Source organism: Thamnophis elegans, chromosome 2 (assembly GCF_009769535.1).
Source record: "Thamnophis elegans isolate rThaEle1 chromosome 2, rThaEle1.pri, whole genome shotgun sequence".
Classification (NCBI taxonomy): domain Eukaryota; kingdom Metazoa; phylum Chordata; class Lepidosauria; order Squamata; family Colubridae; genus Thamnophis; species Thamnophis elegans.
Genome location: NC_045542.1, coordinates 332,390 through 351,119, shown reverse-complemented (window position 1 = coordinate 351,119; position 18,730 = coordinate 332,390). Strand labels below are relative to the sequence as shown.

The 18,730-nt window shown below is 43.2% G+C and overlaps 1 protein-coding gene across 1 annotated transcript in view; it reads right to left on the bottom strand.

The window, feature by feature from the left end:
- Window positions 1-7,236, bottom strand: part of TRPC4 (transient receptor potential cation channel subfamily C member 4) — a 73,164-nt gene extending 65,928 nt beyond the window's left edge. Inside the window, exon 1 of the mRNA XM_032210471.1 lies at window positions 6,859-7,236. Coding sequence (XP_032066362.1) covers window positions 6,859-7,236 — 378 coding nt within the window. The remainder of the gene's footprint in view (window positions 1-6,858) is intronic.
- Between the last annotated feature and the right edge of the window lie 11,494 nt (window positions 7,237-18,730).

Here is an 18,730-nt window from a genome sequence, read left to right as displayed (position 1 = left end):
TCCCCTTAGTGAATTATGCCCACCAGGCTTCCGGGCGTTTCACCAGCCGAGAGGCCAGGGCGGGGTGGGGTTGGCGGAAGATTGGGCTTGTTTGGGATATTCTATTTAATTTTTTTTTAGCTTTTGTATTATGTGTTTCTTTGAATGTTGTATGCCGCCCTGAGTCCTTGGGAGAAGGGCGGCATATAAATCTAATAAACCAAACCAAACCAAACCAAAATGGAATGCAAGAAAATAAAAAAATAAAAAAAAATTATTTAAAAAAATGCAGAAAACCCATTCTTTACTCTTAAAGTCAATGATGCATTCCTGCGCCTGGGTGAGACTCCCTGGGGAATGCTAAGCTGAATGCAAAGATTGGATTGGACCATGTGGTGAACTTGTGGGTGCTGGGGGAGGGTCTTGAACTTTCAACTGGGTGGGGAAACCTGGAAGCTTTCAGATTCAGGTTTTCCCAGATGTGCCAAGGTGACATCTCTAATAAAGTGGAAGTATAAGTATAATCTTTATTGTCATTGTACTTAAATACAATGTAATTGGTTTTAACCTCGCTGGTGTAAAATTATAACAGAAATGGAAAAAAAAAGAAAAAGGGAAAAAACTAGCGTGTGCATGGAGTGATTGTGGTTGTATTTAAAAGTCTCACAGCCCAAGGATAGAAACTATTTTTAGACCTATTTGTTCAGCTGGCTAAACTTTGATGTCTTCTGCCTGATGGAGTGCAAAGAGACACTAACCAGAGTGTGAATCATCTCTGAGTATCTTCCTTACTCTGCTAAAGCAGCGAGATCTGGCGATGTCACCCAGTGGTGTCAGAGGGCAACCAATGGACACTTTCTATGGTGGACCGATAGAAAGAGATCCATCAGCCGTTGTTCCACCTGATTTTTTCTTAGGACTCTAAGGAAATGAAGTCTCCGTTGGGCCTTTCCAATCACCAGAGACGTGTTGTTTCTCCAGGTGAGATCTTGACTAATAAGCACTCCCAAGAATTTAAAAGAGGAAGCCGTCTCCACACAGCCCCCCTCGATATACAGTGGGGCAGGTTCCTCTCTGTGCTTCTGGAAATCTAGCACCATCTCCTTTGTCTCACTAGTATTTAGATGTAAGTTGTTCCTTGAGCACCATGTGGAGACCTTCTGGACTTCTTCCCTGTATGCTGATTCGTCCCCTCCAGTTATGAGACCCAGCATCCTTGTGTCTTCTGCAAACTTTATCATGTTGTTGGGTGGATCAGAGGATATGCAGTCATATGTATACAGCGAGTACAGGTATGGGCTGAGCACACAGCCCTGAGCGGAGCCTGGGCTGAGCTTCAGCGTGGAAGATGTAAAGGACCCAACCCTTAATGTTTGTGGACAATCCGTCAGGAAGCCTTGGACCCATTCACAAGTGAGGGGAGCGAAATTCAGGTCAGTCAACTTCTAGCCTTGGAGTTTTATTTCGTTGGGGGTGTTTTTTGGACTCGTGACAACTGATATGTCAACCATAAACCTATTTGCCAACTGCATCATCCAATCAAATGTATTCAAAAACATGGGAGAGATTCAAGGACTAGAGCCGTGATGGCAACCTATAGCACACGTACCACAGGTGGCACCCGAAGCCCTCTCTCTCGGTGGGCATGCGAGCCGTTGCCTAGCGCAGCTCCCTCTGCTTGCGTGCACACCTCCCACCGGCCCACGGTTCTTCAAGTGGCTGCCACTTTCGTGGTGCCGGGGGGCTTTAGGGAGGGACTCCGGAGGTCAGGGGAGACCATTTTCTCCCTCCTGGACGCTTGAGGAAAGTCTCTGGGAGGGCAAATATGAGCCTCCTGGAAGTTCCAGAAGTCCAGAAATGGGCCTGTTTCCGGCCTCAGGAGGGCCTCCGGAGCCTGGGGAAAAATGGTTTTCACCCTCCCAGAAGCTTGGGAAAAGCCTACAGAGTCTGGGGAGGGCAAAAAAACGAGCCTTCTGGAAGTCCCAGAACTTCATAAACAGGCTTGTTTCCAGCCTCCGGAGGGCCTCCAGAGCTTGGGGGAGGCCATTTTTGCCCTCCTGGAGGCTCGCTAAAAGCCTCCAGAGCCTTGGGGGGGGGGCGTGAAAATGCCCTCCCCTCGCCATGGTGCAGGAAGACGAGTAGGCCATGCGGGGGGGGGGGGAGAAACTACATGCATATGCACGGGGGGAGAGCGCACTGCATTGAGGATGTGGGTGCACATGCATGATAGTACGCGCACAGTTTTGGCATGCGAGGAGAGAAAGGTTAGCCATCGCTGGACTAGAGTATATGGAAGGGACTATATGGAAGAACGTACCGGGGGGGGGGGGGTTGTTTTGCACCTGTTGAAATGGGAAGTGTCTCTTTCTTTTCCAATGAATGCATGCAATGCTTGAAGCAGAGATGGGGAGCACGAAGCCATGGCTGGTTGGCATTCTTCCCACAGTATATTCAGAAGATGTTTCAAAACAAATATCTTGTACAGTTCTATATATTTCTTACTTTCATTATTACATACAAAAAACAGAGGTAAGAATTTTCATTTATTGTTTTGAAAAACCATAGTTTCTTTTTACACAACTCCACTGAATTGAGTTGGCCTATAAGCCAGAATAAAACAATGTTTTATTTATGTAATTTCATCCATATTATTTAGAATAATACAACCCCAGATCTACCTCCTTGCCTTGCGGCAGTCATCAAAGACCTGCAGCTCCCTTCTTCCTTTCTGCTCTGGCTTCCTTAATCAGAACAGAGTGATGATACTTCAGTTAGAAAATAGCAAAAACAAAACTGATATATGGAAGAAGAAAATAATGTGTTGCCGATTAGAGAGGAAACTAAATTATGATTTAGCTGCAACAAATAGGAGCGGGTCAATTTATTTTCCAAAGCACCAGAGGGCAGGACAAGAAATAATGGATGGAAACTAATCAAGGGGAGAAGCAACCTGGAATTGAGGAGAAATTTCCTAACAGTGAGGACAATTAACCAGTGGAAGAGAATTTGCCTTCAGACATTTTGGGTGCTTCATCACTGGAGATTTTTAAGAGGAGATTGGACTCTTCTTCAGACTTGTCTGAAATGGTATAAGATCATTTGCTTGAACAGGGGGCTGGACTAGAAGACCTCCAAGGTCCCTTCCAGTTCTATTCTCATTAATCTAACTTGGAAAGAACATTTTTCTTTAAAGTCAGATTTTAAAGTTATATGAGAATATGCAGTGTGTTAAGTATTGAGATTTAAGAGCTGATGCAACTGTAAAGCTGATGCAATGGAGACGAATCAGGATTGGCATAGAGCCAGTTGAAGACTATGAAGGGGGTCCACAAAAGTCTTTACCACTTTAGGAAGTGTTTATATAAGGCAGCCGGGAGAGGGAGGATTCATCTCGCCTTGTGCCGGGTATCCATTGTGGGTTCTCCTGAGTTAAGAAGAAGATGGCTTACTTGGCAAGTATTTGCTATCCCATATATTCCTGTATATGTTGTATATATATGCAACATGTAAACGTCTAAGTCTCTGTGTGTTGTGTTTTGTTCCTAGGCTGCCTTCCAATAATAGTCACGATGCAAACGTTCTGACACAGTGAGGGCAGACTAAGTTGAGAATGGGTGTATACCTGGCCTATTTTTCTTATAGTGATGCTACAAAGGTGATTTGCCAATATTTTATTTGGTAAAATGCATATTTTGATGCTAGTCTATTGCCCTGGGATTTCCTGGTGGTGTCCCATTCAAGTACTGAACAGTCCAACCCTATTTAGCATTTTAAAGGACAACTAGGGGTTCAGAAATGGATTAATTCAACATATATGTACATATATTTAGCATATAGTGACTATAATATTTTTTACTGCCAAATTTCTTCATTCATTCACCAGGAAAATGTTATGCACCCTTATCACAGAGGTTGAAATGAACAGAATTTGGGATATAAAACTGAATGAATAGATGCCAACATTAATACTGACATTGGCTTTTGAAATGTGATTTAATATATGATTTCTTTTTGAGATTTCCCCCAACATCTAAGTTAGTGGCTGAAATACAGGTGAAACTCGAAAAATTAGAATATTGTGCAAAAGTTCATTTATTTCAGTAATGCAACTTAAGAGGTGAATCTTATATATGAGATAAGACTCATTACATGGAAAGCAAGATAGTTCAATCCGTGATTTGTCATAATTGTGACGATTATGGCTTACAGCTCATGAAAACCCCAAATCCACCATCTCAGAAAATTAGAATATTGTGAAAAGGTGCAATATTCTAGGCTCAAAGTGTCCCCCTCTAATCAGCTAATTAAGCCATAACACCTGCAAAGGATTCCTGAGCCTTTAAATGGTCTCTCAGGCTGGTTCAGTAGGAAACACAACCATGGGAAGGACTGCTGACCTGACAGTTGTGCAGAAAACCATAATTGACACCCTCCATAAGGAGAGAAAGCCTCAAAAGGTAATTGCAAAAGACGTTGGATGTTCCCAAAGTGCTGTATCAAAGCACATTAATAGAAAGTTATGTGGAAGGGAAAAGTGTGGAAGAAAAAGGTGCACAAGCAGCAGGGATGACCGCAGCCTGGAGAGGATTGTCAGGAAAAGGCCATTCAAAAGCGTTGGGGACTTTCACAAGGAGTGGACTGAGGCTGGAGTCAGTACATCAAGAGCCACCACACACAGACGGATCCTGGACATGGGCTTCAAATGTCGTATTCCTCTTGTCAAGCCACTCCTGAACAACAAACAACGTCAGAAGCAACTTACCTTATTATCTGGATTCCTTTCAGTCCGGTTTCAGGCCTGGTTACAGCACGGAAACTGCTTTGGTCGCACTGATCGATGATCTCTGGCGAGCCAGGGATAGGGGTCACTCCTCTATCCTAGTGCTCCTTGACCTCTCAGCGGCCTTCGATACCATCGACCATGGTATCCTTCTGCGACAGTTACGGGAGGTGGGAGTGGGAGGCACCGTCCTACGGTGGTTCTCCTCCTACCTCTCGGACAGGTCGCAGTCGGTGTTGGTCGGAGGGCAGAGGTCGACCCCTAGGCACCTCAATTATGGGGTGCCGCAGGATTCGGTCCTGTCCCCACTCCTATTTAACATCTACATGAAGCCCCTAGGTGAGATCATACGACGGCACGGGATTAAATATGACCAATATGCGGACGATACGCAACTGTATCTGTCCGCCCCATGCCAACTCAGCTCTGTTGCAGCTCCGGCCCTCTGGAACGACCTCCCCGTTGAGATCCGGACCCTTACTACCCTCCCGGCCTTCCGCAAAGCTACCAAGTCCTGCTGTTCCAGCAGGCCTGGGGCTGTTGAAGTATCCAGCCCCACTTTAATTGTGAATGTTGCTGTATTTTAAATTTTGTATTGTCTTATTTATCTCCCTTCCTTTTTTATTGTAAGCCGCCCGGAGTCCTTCGGGAGTGGGTGGCATACAAAACTAATAAACTATAACTATAACTATAAACTACAACTTACCTGGGCTAAAGAAAAACAGACCTGGTCTGTTGCTCAGTGGTCCAAAGTCCTCTTTTCTGATGAGAACTTTTGCATCTCATTTGGAAACCAAGGACCCAGAGTATGGAGGAAGAATGGAGAGGCACACACTGCAAGATGCTTGAAGTCCAGTGTGAAGTTTCCACAATCTGTGTTGATTTGGGGAGCTATGTCATCTGCTGGTGTTGGTCCACTGTGCTTCATTAAGTCCAGGGTCAACACAGCCATCTACCAGGAGATTTTGGAGCACTTCATGCTTCCTTCTGCAGATGAGCTTTATGGAGATGCTGACTTCATTTTCCAGCAGGACTTGGCACCTGCCCACACTGCCAAAAGCACCAAAACCTGATTCAATGACCGTGGGATTACTGTGCTTGATTGGCCAGCAAACTCGCCTGACCTGAACCCCATAGAGAATCTATGGGGCATTGCCAAGAGAAAGATGAGAGACGTGAGACCGAACAATGCAGAAGAGCTGAAGGCCGCTATTGAAGCATCCTGGTCTTCCATAACACCTCAGCAGTGCCACAGGCTGATAGCTTCCATGCCACACCGCATTGAGGCAGCAATTGCTGCAAACGGGGCCCAAACCAAGTACTGAGTACATATGCATGTTTATACTTTTCAGAGGTCCGATATTGTTCTATGTACAATCCTTGTTTTATTGATTGCATGTAATATTCTAATTTTTCTGAGATGGTGGATTTGGGGTTTTCATGAGCTGTACGCCATAATCATCACAATTATGACAAATCACTATCTTGCTTTGCATGTAATGAGTTTTATCTCATATATTAGTTTCACCTTTTAAGTTGCATTACTGAAATAAATGAATTTTTGCATGATATTCTAATTTTTCGAGTTTCACCTGTAGTATGAAAGAAGAAAGTTATAGGTCTTGTCAGCTGTAGCAAGATTTTTTTTTTAAAGGAAGAGATTCAGGACTGTGGGGAATTCACCTCTCATTCTGAGAAAACTAAAATATTCTGCCAAATAATCATGTTCATTATTTTTACTGGCAAAGATTTAAGGATTTGAGTAAAAAAAAATTTTTTTGGCACATGCCATAATTTTTACAGGTCAGTTTTCTTTCTTTATATGTTTTTTTCTCTGTAGTCAGATGATTTATTCCACATTGGGAGTTATGAACTTAAGGAAATAATTATCAAGACAAAGCAGCAGCATAATAAAATAAAACTGAATCTTTCATACGCATACTCCACATTTTCAACCTTCATGAATTACTGTCACAATCAAACATACTAATCCACACACTTGATCTTAGGCCAAAGACCTACTGATTCCATTAGATATTTCTTTGGAAGAGTTGACAGGAGTGAACGCTCACTCATAAACTGGCAGCTTCCCCAGATACCTGTTTTTCCCCGCTGGGCTTCTTGTGATTGAGGAGTAGCTCAACTGCACCAACCACCTCTTTCCTTATGGCATGTAGCAGAGCATCTCCAACATAGACATTAAAGCTCAGGAGCAACTCTATGAACTCCAAGTTTTCGTTTTCTATTGCAATGAGGAGAGCCGTTCTTCCAAGAGGATCAATGCAATTAATATTGATCTTGAAATAAATTTCTGCTTCTTCCAAGGCTTGCTTCACACTGGCATAATCTCCTTTTTCTACAGCATTCAAATAGGCTTTCTCAGCAGGGGAGAGTTCAGATTCTGCACGTACGATGCGAAGAGGGATGCGATCTCTGTAAGGGGCATTGATGCTTCTCTTATAATAGAACTGGGCCATACTTGAAACAATCCTCACCATGTATTTCTGCAACAGAATAGAAAGAAGTCATCAGTTGCATACTGAAGGAATATAGCACTGTGAATGCACTATGGCTGTAGTAGCCCAATTCCATAAAAAATAGCAGTATAGCAATAGCAGTTAGACTTATATACCGCTTCATAGGGCTTTCAGCCCTCTCTAAGCGGTTTACAGAGTCAGCATATCGCCCCCACAATCAATAGTGTTTAGCAGTAGGAAGATGAAAACATAAAATAAAAACACCCTTCCCCTATATGCAATGAATGTTTATGTTCAAAATCTTGTTTTTGTATTTTCCAGTAACATTTTTTGAATGAGGAATATATATGTACTAGTTGAATACCCATGCTCCGCTACAAAACTATGTGATCGGACTTGATAAATGGACATAGCTTGAAAATAATTCTGATCAGCCTCTCCTACACCCTTCTCCCCCCCAGGCTTGCCCCACAGAGGCCTCTCCTCTCCTATCCCCTTCCCTCCCTCAAGCTTGCCCCATAGAAGCCTTTCCTAACTTATCCCCATCTCTCCCTCAGGCTGTTCCCATTGATCCTCTCCAAACTCCCATCCTGCAGGCCGGATGAATCATGAGCTGGACATGCCCAAGTGGCAGTTGGAACAGAGATCTTTTCAGGTGGAGAGGGGGGAGTAGAACATTTAACGCCTGAGTATCAGAATGTGTTAATAACAATATAAGAAATACTAATGATCTGATGGTCATCTCAAAAAACCCTTCTTTAGCGAGCACCTAGAAACTAAGGAACATACGTGCCAAATTTCAGGTTTGTAGGCTTTACAGTTCTGGAGATTTCCTGATGCGTGTGTGAGTGGCATTGCACTTTCAGATATATATATATATATATATATATATATATATATATATATATATATATATATATATATATATATATATATATATATATATATATATATATATATATATATATATATATATATAGATTCCGAAGGATTTTAGTTCTGTTAATTAAAATTTCCTTGAGAAATCTTGGGTAAAAGAGCAGTTGGGTCACTGCTACATAGGGGAAGCAACCTCAAAACTTCTGAAACAAGACGCCCCCATCCCAAAAACTCTGTATGTCTCCCACTTTGTACTTTTCCATAAGGACATGAAAAGCTGATTGTTCCCCAAGACCTTGGATTGAGATGGATGAAGCTCATTGTGGGATGTATTTTTTGTCCATGATTTTACACATAGTAATCCAATCTTACTTTGTTTGGTATTATGTTTTTATTGTTTATTATATCGTAATCTGCCAGACTTGGTTTGCAGTTACATGGCACTGAAATTTAAATTAATTAACTTATGTCTCAAGATAAAGAGCTAATTGTAAATTATCTGTAAAAAGATTCAAGTTAAACATCTTGTTTTAAAAAAAAGTTATAATATTATAATAAAAATATTAAAAAAATAAATAATGTTACTAGGGGAAACTGAAGTTTACAATTGCATTAAAGACCTAAACTGTAATTGTTAAAGAAAGCGAACTACGTCCGTGATGGCAAACTTACGACTGTCAGGCCTGCAGCCATTTTCCTGTTGGATCTTTGCCACGATTCATTTTCTACTATGTTGTTTCCTATAGTGGGGAAATGGGAGGGGAGAATGTTATGCAGCCAAAGTGAAATTCCTTTCTAGAAAGCCAAGGTCGTCATCCTTTGTCTCTGCACCTGGCTGGAACTGGATGGGTGGAACTGCCAGCATGGCAGTGCAAGGTTAGACCATGGGATGGACTTGGGGGGAGGGGGCCAAGATCATGAACTTTCAACTGGGGGTGGGGAAAACCGGGAAGCTTTCAGATTCGGGTTTTCCCAGATGTGCCAACATGGCTCTCTTCATCAATTGGAACTTTGAGCAGGACTTTGTCTTGGACTCTGATTCAATTTTGGATGCTATTTGGACCTCTGACATTAACCAGAATCTCCCTTAAAATACTTCACCAGCTACCCCAGGAGTTGGAGCGCTGTTCGGGGTTCTGAGTCCCAGCACTGAGCCAAACTTGGGCAGTGCGAAATCCCAGTGGAGATGGAGGAGAAGAAAGCCACGGGGAACGCAGCAGACGACGGGTCGCCTATCTATGTCGAGACCATTTACATGCCTTCTAAAGCTGTGGTTGAGGCAGCAGAGGCGGCAGGAAGAGAATGCCAGCTGGTGGCCAGGCGCAAAGAACTGGCCCCTAAGCCTCCCCCACAGATGGATTAGCTCTGCTAGAGGAAGACTCTGAATTTATCGCCTCTCAGGAGTTGCTGCTGGAGCCACCGGTGGGTGCGAGGGAAACCTCGACACACGACTGGAGATCAGAGCAAACTCCGGCTGGCAGATCCAATGGCAGATCCCAGCCACCATCACACAGTCATTCTCTGACCGGGCTCCCAGACCAATTTGGACAGCTAAATGTGAGTGGAATCAAACCCGGCCTTAGCTTAGGACCACCTAAGTGGACCCTGGCCCAGCCCACATTCTCCTTTCCTAGCAGAGACTCTGCAATGCACTAGAGCGGAGATCTTTGCTCCTTTCACACAGCGACACGCGAGCCAGCCCAACACCTTGCTGCTGGAGCAAAGCCAACATCAGCATCCCTCCCTCCCAGGGTGCAGATGGGCCCTCCACCAATAGGGAAATCATTCCAGCGATCAGAAAGGGGCCCTGGGCACATCTCGCCTTAGCCAGCCACCGATGTTTAGGCTACAACCTGTGAAACAAGCACCACCAGGGTGGAATTTCTTCTCGAGTCAGAGATGGGGGCAATACCGATGGACGCCGGCACCTCCTCAGCAGATGACACCATTTCAGATAACTGGGAAGCCTGCTAGGCCCAAAATGGGCCACAGAAGGGTGTGGTGCCCCCACACCCCATTTTTGGTCCCAGGAGGCTGCAGGGAGGGCTGCTAGGCCCAAACTGGGACACGGGGGTTCATGCGCACATGCATGGGAGGTAGAGCAAGTGCGGGTGTGTCGCACACACATTGCATTATGGGTGCGGGCACATGTGCATGCGCTTTTGGCACACAACAAAAAGGTTAGTCATCACTGAACTATATTCAACTATATTTAGTTTACTATATTTTTTAATAAAATGTATGATTTAGTACACAGTACATTCTCAAGTAAAATATGACGATAGGGCATGAATCAATTACAAAATGTAGTTTTCTTCTCAATTAAAAAAATAAGTCAAGATCCTGGCTTATTTTTGGATTTAATGAGTAGGGATTAGAAATTATCTTTCATTCAAAATTCTTCCACTAGTTCTTTCTATGGAATATCCATTAAGGGCAGAAAGACAAAAAAGGCGTTGATGCCACGCTAGTTCCACTGGCAGGTCCTGGGGCAGGAAAAGTGAGCGTGGGTTGTGTTAAACTCCATCTCACTTGAGGGAGGCTGGGATTGTGGTGCACAACTTTCCACTTCAAGCTGCTCAAACCTCTCCAGGAGCCAGGTCAACAATTGGCTTCGAGACGGAGGCATCATGCAATATGCTGACTCTCTGTAAACCGCTTAGAGAGGCCTGAAAGGCCTATGAAGCGGTATATAAGTCTACTGCTATTGCTATTGCTATGTTCCAGTCTCAGGAATTGTCAGACCCCAGTATTCGCACATCCCTCCATTTTGGCTCATGGGTGGGCTGCATGGGATGGAGTCAGAACAATAATCAAGTGGTCTCCCCTCCTGTCTCATCTCTCAAGTTGGATCAGACTGGCAGCTTTTCCAGGAATCTGTCTCCTTGGGCCGGGCGCCCTCGCCCTCGTGTTGCCCCTGCAGCTTTTAGGGCTCGCCCCAATTCCTCAGAAGGATAATAACGGATCTTGCTAAGTTCACCGGTATTCATTCTCGTGCTTCTCCTTCTGCGATCTCCTCTCTCCACTCCATCTTCGCTGAGTCTTCACATCGCCAGAGGTTCAGGTCGGTGCTGGGGCTCAGCACCCTGGACCGCCCCATTTTGGAGTGCTGTTTGAATGCTTAAGGATTTGGGCTAATGTCAGTGTTCCTGAAAACCCCCAACTCCAATGAAACCCAGGCAGGCATTTTCTCAAAGCTCCCATTTATTAGAGTAGGTATACAGGCACATCTGGAAAAACTCAAACCTGAGAGTTCCAGGTTTTCCCTCAGTCCCCCTCGGTTGATTTCCCACTTGCTGGCTGAGTTGCTTTTGGATTCATCAGTTGAGCCTCCCTTTTTGTGCCAGTGGAGACTGAGATGCATGGCCACTGCCATCCCTACCACTTGTGGATTCAGTTGGAGGCCCCCCGGCAGACACAGGTATGGAGCAGCCCCTTGTCCAAGCCCTCCTTTAAAAAGTAGACCAGGAGCCACTCGGGCCCCTGTGCCACAGCTTCCCAGCAATTCTCCTGAACTCTCAGACATATTCTTTGGCTTGGCAGCCCCATTGCTTGACCCCCTTGATCTCCTTCCCCCCTCAGCTTCCTGGACGTGGAATTCACCTTTGAAACTGGCCCTCAGCTCCTGCAGGAAACCATTGACGTTTAATAAAAATCCCAGTCCCACGTTGTAACGAAGGAGTACCTATATTTGATAACTTATTGGGATTTTCAAAGTCATTGAGAATATTTTTGCTTTCAATCTAATTAAACTTCCTATCTGTCAGTTTAAAATAGTGACTTCCATAGTTAAATCATTTGGAGCAAACTAAAATCACTACTTTATAAACAAAAGGAAGGTGTTTTTTATTTGTTATGGTAGAGCCATTTTAACAATCTATTTATATTTGCAAGTAGTATGGAGTTTAGAATTTTTTTAGAATTAAAACCTTAACTACAACATAAGTACTTTAAAGTCATCCACACAGTTCACTGGGTTGTAGGAGGAGTATGATTTGAAAAAAGTGTGGCTAAAATATTTTTCACTTCATTTTTTTAGAGTTTTGGATAATGCAATTTCCTATTCTGTTTAGCTATTTATTATTAGAATGTACTTTTTCCAATAGCAAGCAACTTCTGCATGAGCATTCATGAAAAAAATAAGATTTTATGAGTCAAATTATTTTTTCATAGTAAAAATAATAAAATTTAATGTTTTGCTAAGTTTTGCTATTAGATATATAAAACTTTTAATTAAACGTGTATCTTGAATAAATATAACTTTGACTTTCAAATAACACTGATTTCATTGTTGTCTTGGGTGACATCTGTGAAAAAAAATTCAGGTGCTCAGGCATGAAAATGTGCTGCTCAACATTATACTTTTCCGCCCACACTGAAAAAAAATTAGAGAGAACACTGCAGAAGAGTTCAGGAAGCATCTTCACCCTTGTCTATTGGTCAGAATCTGCATTCGGACAAAGGGGAGGGGTCATTATCAGCTTAATCCCACTTGCATGGCCGAAAGGGTTTCAGATGCTGCTTTGCCTCTAATGGTTTCCATCCTGACTGATTAAAGGTTCCTTTTGAAACAATCCGTTTCAAGAGTCTTTATTTTCTTAAGTTAGGAGGGGAGCCATTACAGAAAGCAGCATATGTCTCTGCAAAGTGGTCAACCAGGAGAGACAACATTTTTCTCTACAAACCGTGCAAACCACGTCTGAGCATAACAGCGAACAAGGGGGAACTGACCGGTGGAGGGAGATGGAACACCCCCCCCAACCAGAGACCTGCTCCTTGTAGTCTGGCGGAGAGAACGAGGTGAGCCTGGAGGACCCCAAAAAGCCCTATTGGTCAATTGGAATTGGGACAAGACGGCTGGGAAGGGAGAACCAGGGGAGTCACTCTTACCCGAGGTAGCCGAAAACCAGGGTGGAAATTGGAGTTAGAAGCCCCCTCTGACCAGGAGGAGCTAAATGAAGCCTCTCTGAGAGAGGATTCTCTGAAGAGGCATGTAATCAAGTTGGTGATGGAAATTTTGGAAAATCTCAACATCCGGGGGGAGCGAGACCGGCAACCGAGAAGCGGTGGAAGGGCGGCAAACGGGGATGATGCCAGGGGAGCTCACCCTCCTCTGGTCCCTGCTGATCAAGCTGATGGCACAGCAGCAAAAGCTAGGAACCCAGAAAACCCTCCCCCCAGTTGGCGCATGGGTTGGGGCCCACTCCTAACCAACTCCAAAAGCTGCAGTTAGAAAGGAAAACTCCTTCCTGGGGGTAAAATTTGATGGGAACCAGAAAAAATTGGGATTCTTTGTGGCACACGTGCTCACCTACATGCAAGAATATGGGTGTGGTTTTCGAACCCAAGGAGTCTGAGTGCGAGTGGTTACCCTAGCCCTGGAAGGAGCCGCCGCCAGGTGGATGGTGACTTTACATGATGCCGATGCACCAGAACTGCGGGACTTTGACCGTTTCATGATGGCCCTGCGACGACGGTTCGAGGACCCCCTCGCAGACCGCAAAGCATGCAACCGCATTAAAATTGTGAAGCAGGGACGCCGGCCAATGGCAGAGTATACCGAAGAATTCCGAGACCTGGCAGGTCATGTGAACTGGCCAGACGATATCCTGGTAAGCTGGTTCAAGGATGGGCTGAGAGAGTGACATGGCCAGGAATCAGTACTGGGCAGGATGAATGTGGAAGAAATCCCCACCCCAATGGAAACAAGAACCTTTAAAACTGCAAATGACACCTTCTCCTAAATCCTTAGCCTGTTTCAAGTTTGGAAAAGAAGGGCACCGAGCTGCAGAATGCCGTCTCAGGCACTGGCTAAGAAACCAGACCACCCATTGGGGGGAAAGCCTATGAAACCTGGCCAGCGTGGAAAGGAGATGGCTCTGAAGAGTAGGGACATTGTAGAATCTCCACCTCCTCCCTTCTTTAAGGAGGAAACCCAGGCTTCGCAGCAGAAGGAACCATACTCATCTGGAAGCGATCTAGAGGATGAACCACTGGTAAGCAAACCAATTAAACCGCTTACCTTGCCCCTAAGACTGTTTATCCCCAACTGGGAGAGGGGGATGAAAATCTCAGCTTTAGTGGACTCGGGGTGCACCTGCTGTTTGATCAGCCCAACCCTGGTAAGGAAGTTGAGGATTAATGTAAGGAAGCTGAAAAGCCCCATAGTTGTTTGCCAACTAGATGGGTCAATATTAGGGGAGGAGCCAGCTTCATTTGCCACTGAGCCTCTACAGATAGGCATCGAAAGCTATGAGGAAATGTTTACATTTATAGTGGCACCTGGCATGGAATGGCCACTAGTTCTGGGCCATGCATGGCTGAAAAAATGGAACCCCAAAATTAATTGGAAGCAAGGCAGATGCATGTGACTTTTGCTGAGAATCCAGACAGAGAAACTGAGGGGGCAGAGCACCTAGAAACAGCAATGCCTGCTACACTATGCCAACCCAGGGAATACCCAAAGAATATAAGGACTTGGCTGAGGTTTTTAGCGAAAACGTATATGAGCTCCCCCCCCCCCCGCCCGCACGGCTCTACTGACTTTGCAATAGAAATTCTAACTTGAGCCAAGCTCCCTAAACCCAAGATGTATAGCATGTCCCAAGGGAGCTAGAAGAACTGAGGGAATTCATTGAGAAAAATGTAGCAAGGGGTTTCATTGAACCAGCCCGGCCAAAAATTGCAGCCCCCGTGTTTAGAGAGAAAAAAGATGGCTCTAAATGCCTATGTGTCGGTTTTCAAAATTTGAATTCTATCAGTATGAAAAATATATATCCTCTCCCACTCATGAAGGATATGATAGCACACCACGCTAAAGGGAGAATTTTTCAAAGCTGGATTTAAGGGAGGCTTACTACCCTATCAGAATCAAGGAGGGAGATGAATGGAAAACGGCATTTAACCCCCCTCTTGGATGCTATCAATTCAAAGTGCTCCCATTTGGGCTACAAGGGGCCCCTGCAGTATTTATGCAATTAATAAATGAAGTGTTGCAGGAGCCTTTATATAAGGTCTGCATAGTCTATATCGATGACATTATATTATATTCTGAGACCAAAGCAGAACATGTAAAACTAGTCCAGGCGGTTCTGAACAAACTTCGCTCTGCAAAACTTTATGCTAAATTCTCTAAATGTGAATTCCACCAAGAAAAAATTGATTACTTAGGATACCGCATTTCATACCAGGGCATAGAAATGGATCCTTCATAAGTGCAGCCGGTACTTGACTGGGAACCACCCAGAACATGCAAACAGTTACAAGGCTTCCTGGGCTTCGCCAACTTTTACCGCCAGTTTATCTCCGCTTTTGCCCAAATTGCTCTCCCCATCACCAAGCTTTTAAAAACGAAGGGGAAGGGTAACCCGAAACCGAAGCAGCCTTTGAACTGGACAATGGAATGCCAAGCGGCATTTGAAAAACTTAACCAGCTGTTTTCAGCAGAACCAATCCTAAAGCACCTGGACACAGAGAAACCATTCGTCATACAAGGAGATGCCAGCGATGTGGCTATAGGGGCGGTGCTGCTTCAGAAAAATGAGAAAGACCAATTACAACCATGCACTTACACATCCAAAAAATTGAATGAAACTGAGCAAAGGTGGGCCATTTGGGAGAAAGAGGCTTATGCAGTTCGATGGGCCCTTTTAACCTGGAGACATTTCCTAGAGGGGAGTAAGATCCCTTTTGAAGTCTGGACGGATCATAAAAATTTAGAAGCCCTAAAGGCCCCAAGGAAACTCTCTCCAAAAGAAGTACGATGGGCTCAGTACTTTAAATGGTTTGAATTTACGCTCAGATACCTCCCGGGGGGGGGGGATTTTTTTCTGGCAGATGCACTATCCAGGAAACCGCAATAAAATAGTATGAAGCCAAACGTAATCAAACCCATGATACAAGACAATCAACTAGCCTCTAAAGTAACCACCAGATCCCAGGGAAAACGAGACACTTTGGAGGACAATGACACCACCCAAACTTTTAAATAAGCTTTGACCACTGATGAATGGTTTTTGAGCCACAAAGACAGCTGCCTGATGAAAGATAACCTAGCTTGGGTGGGAGAGAAGTTGTATGTTCCAGCCAGCCAAAGACTTAATGGAAAGGTGCCACGACTCCAAACTAGCAGGACACTTTGGTTTTGTAAAAACTTTACATCTAATTAAAAGGCAATTTTGGTGGCCATCACTAAAAAAGGACACAGAGAGCTATGTAATTAGCTGCCCTATTTGTGCAGCAGCTAAAAGACGCCAAGGCAAAATGTCAGGACTGTTACAGAAGGTAACCGAGCCTTCAGCACCCTGGAAGGAGATTGCTATGGATTTTATTGTCGAATTAGCAGAAAGCGCAGGGAATACCCAGAGTGCCAGGGTTACTTTTTAGAACTGGGTCATCTTTTTCTCAATGTTTTGAATCATAATGAGCCTGAAATATATATTTAAACTACATATGATAATGACTGATCCTTTCATGTGTGAATTTCATGAAACACTGAACTTTCCAATAAAAGCCTCTTTTGACCACTATGAGGCTCACTAAGTGATAAAGGCTTCTTGTTGGCTCATGTTTCTACGTTTAAGGCATAAAGGAAAACTTCATGTTTTCTTTTCTTCTGGGCTTCTGCCTCTTAAAGACGTAGTTGAGGTTAGAACAGCTGGCTTCTATCAATGTATTTCTTAATTTACTTTTTTACATAAAAGTACTTATACTTATCCATAGCTGAACTATGTCCAAACTGCACTCAAGATGAACTTCTGAGCATTTTATTTTACTTTTAATTGGATATTTTAAAATAAATTACCTGATATTCATTTAGATGCAAGCCTCTTATGTTTTAGAAACATATTTTAGAGAATTGGGGAAATAAACTTGAGGGAAATAGGCAAGAATCACTTTAAAAAACAAAAAGGGCTGAAACATTCCTTAAGTCTTGGGAAACAAGGTAGCATTTGGAAGAGAGTCAAGCAGGTTTCTCCCTAATTCTCTTGGATATAAAGAGAGATGGAAGTAAAGTACAATCAGCCTTGCAAGATTCTATTATTATTATAGCCTCTCAATAAAATATAGTTCTAATCCTCCAGTGCAGTGAAGTCTGTTTTCTGACCTGGTTTACCACAAAAGGTTGACTCCTATTCTTTAACAAGGGCTTCTGCTGAATCCAGCAAAAATAAATAGCAAATTACCAGAAACTTTGCAATAGTAGTAAAATATAGGTATACATATCAGTTGATCCTCATTTTCAAATGGTTTATTGCATTTCAACAGATTTCACTGCATGTTTCCACCCACTTTATGTAACTAATTATTTCAATTGAATGCTTTAGTATTGCATTTTGCAATGTTATCCTTGTTTCTCTTCTCAACAATTCTTAGCTGAACAAAAACAGCAGACAATTAAAACTCTGCACGATCATTTGTACAATCTTCATTCTCCTGCCTAACCATTAATACTGAAATGGCATAAGGGTCTGTATAGATTCTCAGTCATCCAGGTCATTGAATGAGAAGCAAAATGTCTTCAAAGAAAAAAAAACAAGAAAGTCCAGTTGCCTCCTGAAAAAACTACCTTTGGGACTGAAATGGCATCTTCAAATTTATTATAAATTTATTATAGGATTGTAGCATGCTGCAGCTAAAATTAAAAAGAACTTAAAAAATGGTTGACCCGGAACTGCTACTTCTCATGTAAATACAATTTGTCTGGTAAAGAAATTTATGTTTGCTTGACTGGATTGTAAAGTTTTTCTTGGCTAAAATTAAAGTTTGGGTTTTTTTTTTTAAATCCAGAGTTAGTATTCACAAACTGAGACTCGCCAGAGTTCTGTAAGATATGGAGAACATTTTTCAATTTCAATTCCAGTTGGGGCTTGAGTACTGTTCACACACCCTGTCATCATAGCAGTGATGCCTGGATGAGCCATCATAAATTAATGCAGACAAATTGTTCACATTATGACTACTCAGACACAACTATATTTTAGAGGAGATAGCTCCAACATACAATTGTGTTGAGAAATGGGAACCTCTTTGCTGAATTAATGCTTTCACATTCTATTCTTACTCTCAAGCAAAATAATCCAACTTGATGTTAGAACAGAACATGATTCCTTCTATAGCAATTTAAAGGATCTGTGTGTACCAAAACACAAAGAAACCGCAATTAGCTGAGGCATCCAGTTCTTTGTTTACTGCACACCCTTTAAGATGTCAACAACAAAAAATAAAACAGTCAACTTGAAATGGATATACAAACCATTTGCTGCAATATATAAGGTATTTGCTAGTAGTCTTTAACAAAAAAATATTCTTTAAAAAGATAACAAAAGTAACATCTGAGACAATTGTCCAGAAATTTGAGTTCCATGTTTATCCTAGTTTTCTCAATACTAGTAATTTTTAATCAGATTAAGGGAAAACCTAGAAGCTAAATTCTAACAACAAAAATCTTCATTCAGTTTGCCTGAAAACGTCACTCTCCGAACTGGATGAAGGATCCTGCTGCTAAGATGGGCTGCCTGTGGAAGTGGCCTCTGCGTGCGCTCAGGTGCACTCTCGGCTTCTACTCTTATTTCATGTTGAGCACCATCACTAGAAAAGGACAATACCTACTACA